General features: G+C 44.9%; 1 protein-coding gene across 1 annotated transcript; it reads right to left on the bottom strand.

Annotated features, from left to right (window-relative positions):
- Positions 1-638: 638 nt before the first annotated feature.
- On the bottom strand, positions 639-1,083 carry LOC109556365 (small ribosomal subunit protein eS27-like). The gene has a single exon (XM_019957589.2). The coding sequence runs from the start codon at positions 1,000-1,002 to the stop codon at positions 748-750; it is 255 nt and encodes an 84-aa protein (XP_019813148.1). The 5' UTR covers positions 1,003-1,083; the 3' UTR covers positions 639-747.
- Positions 1,084-3,124: the final 2,041 nt, after the last annotated feature.

Here is a 3,124-nt window from a genome sequence, read left to right as displayed (position 1 = left end):
TATTAATTAATACATATACAAGGATACAATTCAGAGGATGTGAAAACTTGGCAGCAAGCATTGGCTCATCAATGAAATCTTTTACTAGTTTGTTCTGACAGTTTCTAACTCTCTGAGAGGTTCTAAGCTATTTGAATATCTTAGGCTTCCCGTGCCTCTCGAGGCTGGGAGACTGTAAACAATCGTATGCATAGCTGTAGGAGTCCGGGTAAACTTGTCAGGCGAGTTAGAGAGCCATCTGAGGGGTTTGGATTTAAACACTCCTAATTGCCCAGGAACTTTATTAATTGGAGTTGTAAGTTAACTCTTTGACAGAGAGAGCGAGATGGTGGTGGGGGACAGTCCCCAGTAAAGTCAGAGGTGAGAGCACAAAGCAATAAAGTAGGCAGACTCTGGTTTTTTGGGGGTAGATGCTAGAGAATATCCGGGGGGATTCCTGAGGCTCGATCCCGCCTTTGCATATGCCGAGCCTCCTTCCTCATGACCTTTGTCACGAGTGGAATGTTTCTCGCTGGCTCCCAGCACCTGGGGGTCTTGGAAGACATCCTCAAACAAGTTAAATTATTATTATTTTTTTTTTTGCCCATAATCAAAACTTTATTGAAAAACTGACACCAAAATAGGAGAGTGTTGCTATATACCTTACAAAATTAAATGTAATTACATTATCTTGGTAGATTAACTGGAATTACTGAACTGATAAGGCTTTCTGCGATAGAACACAAATTCAAGAAGTTGTGTGGATCATTAGTGTTGCTTCCTTCTAAATGAACAGCCTTCTGTGAGTCTGGCCTTTCCTCCTGTTGGCTGGCACAGCACTGTTGAACAGCCTACGCAAAGCACTACTGTCTGAGCATGGCTGAAGACCGTGGTAATCTTGTAGCACCCTGGACATTTTACATCCATGAAGTAAGAATTTGGACTTTGAACCAGCCGTTTCTTTTTATGTTTTTTCTTTTCCTCGTCCAAGGAAGGATGCAGTAAATCTCTAGCTAAAGGCATGTTGATCCTTTCGCAAGCCCAGCCTGTGCAGATCTCTAAGGCGACAACCCCAGCGAGCAGCACGCGACGAAGCACGCGGCATCAAACAAGTTAAATTTATGTTGAGACATGAGGTTGGAGAAGGAAATGGCAACCCACTCCAGTATTCTTGCCTGGAGAATCCCATGGACAGATGAGCCTGACAGGCTACAGTCCATGGGGTTGCAAGAGATGGACACGACTTAGCGACTAAACCACCACCACCACCTATTGAGGTATTTGCTAGGTCAAGGCAGGAGGGAAAGAGTATTCCAGGCAGGAAGAAATAGCAAAGACAAAAACTCTGAGTGGGAAGGAGCATAAAACATCCAAGAAGCTAATCACAGTATGAAGGAGGGAGTCAGTGATGACAACAGCAGTTGGGAGGGTTACTAGGGCCTATAAAAAAAAGTCAGGGGATTTTTGTCTTTCAGGTTTTTTTTTTGGTCTTTACCCTAAGTGCAATCAGAACTTAGTGAAGGGTTTTAAGCAGGACAGTAACATAATAGGGCTTCCCCAGTGGCTCAGTGGTAAAAAATACGCCTGTAATGCAGAAGCTGCGGGTTCAATCCTTCGGTCGGGAAGAGCCCCTGCAGAAGGCAATGGCAACCCACTCCAGTATTCTTTCCTGGGAAAGCCTATGGACAGAGGAGCCTGGCAGGCTACAGTCCATGGGGTCACAAAAGTCAGACACAACTTACCGATTAAACAGCAATAACATAATCAAACCTGCATTTTTCAAAGCTTACTCTGGCTTGGAGAGTATTAAGTCTAAAGCCAGGGAGGCAATTAGAAGATCACTGCAGTGTCCAGATGGTCCACAGTCTGGACCTGGATGGTGCAGGAAGATAATGAGAGATGATGGTTTGAGAGATGTTATGGAGACAAATGGGCAGAAACATGGTAATTGATTGGAGGTGAGGGTTGAGGAACAGTGAAATTCAAAAATGACTTGCAGGTTTCTGGCTAGGATCACTGGACAGCAGTGGGACAGCTGCTGCAATGGAAGCACAAGGAGAATGATGTTGGACACATGGAATCTAAGGGACCCATGGGACATCCACGTCAAGATGGCAAATAAGCATGTGAATAAAGATTTGTTGTTGTTCAGTCACTAAATTGTGTCCAACTCTGCAACCCCAAGGACTGCAGCACACCAGCCTCCTTAGTCCTCCACCATTTCCCAGAGTTTGCTCAAATTCCTATCCTTTGGGTCAGTGATGCTACCTAACCATCTCATCCTCTGCTGCCCTCTTCGCCTTTAGCTTTCAATCTTTCCCAGCATTGGGGTCTTTTCCAATGAGTTGGCTCTTCACATCAGCTGGCCAAAGTATTGGAGCTTCAGCTTCAGCATCAGTCCTTCCAATGAGTATTCAGGGTTGATTTCCTCTAGGATTGACTGGTTTGATCTCCTTGCAGTCCATGGGACTCTCAAGAGTCTTCTCCAGGTTAGGAAGATGGAAATAATGTGGGGGTCATACACTTGCAGATGGTAACTGAAGCCCTGAGCAGCACCAACCTTTACAAGTGGGCAGAGGAAGACCAGGCAAGTATGGTATTATAAAAGCCAGGGCCAGAGTGTTTCAGAAAGAAAAGTGTGGTCAACCCCATAAAACATTTCTGAGAGGCAGTGAGATGAGATCCGGAAATTGTTGACTGGACAACATGAAGATCATTAGTAACCTTAGATCCTTTTAAAGTGGAATGATGGAGAGAAGTCAAGTTAGAGTGAGTTGTGCTGTGAACAGGAGGTAAAGAGGTGGAGAAAGTAACTGAAGCCAATTCTTTCAATAAATTTGGCTAAACTATTGCAACTTACCAGTGAGAGTGTGTGTGCTATATCACTTCAGTCATGTCCAACTCTTTGTAACCCCATGGACTGTAGTCTGCCAGGCTCCTCTGTCCATGGGATTCTCTAAGCAAGAATACTGGAGTGGTTGCCATGCCCTCCTCCAGGGATCTTCCTGACCCAAGGATCAAATCTTTTGTCTCCTGCATTGGCAGGCGGGTTCTTTACCACTGAGCTACCAGGGAAGCCCTAGCACTTCAGGCAGATGGATGTGCTAGTGACTTTAAGAATGTGAGAGTGTAATTAGGTACAACT

This window comes from Bos indicus, chromosome 3 (assembly GCF_029378745.1).
Source record: "Bos indicus isolate NIAB-ARS_2022 breed Sahiwal x Tharparkar chromosome 3, NIAB-ARS_B.indTharparkar_mat_pri_1.0, whole genome shotgun sequence".
NCBI lineage: Eukaryota > Metazoa > Chordata > Mammalia > Artiodactyla > Bovidae > Bos > Bos indicus.
This window is presented reverse-complemented; position numbering and strand designations above follow the sequence as displayed.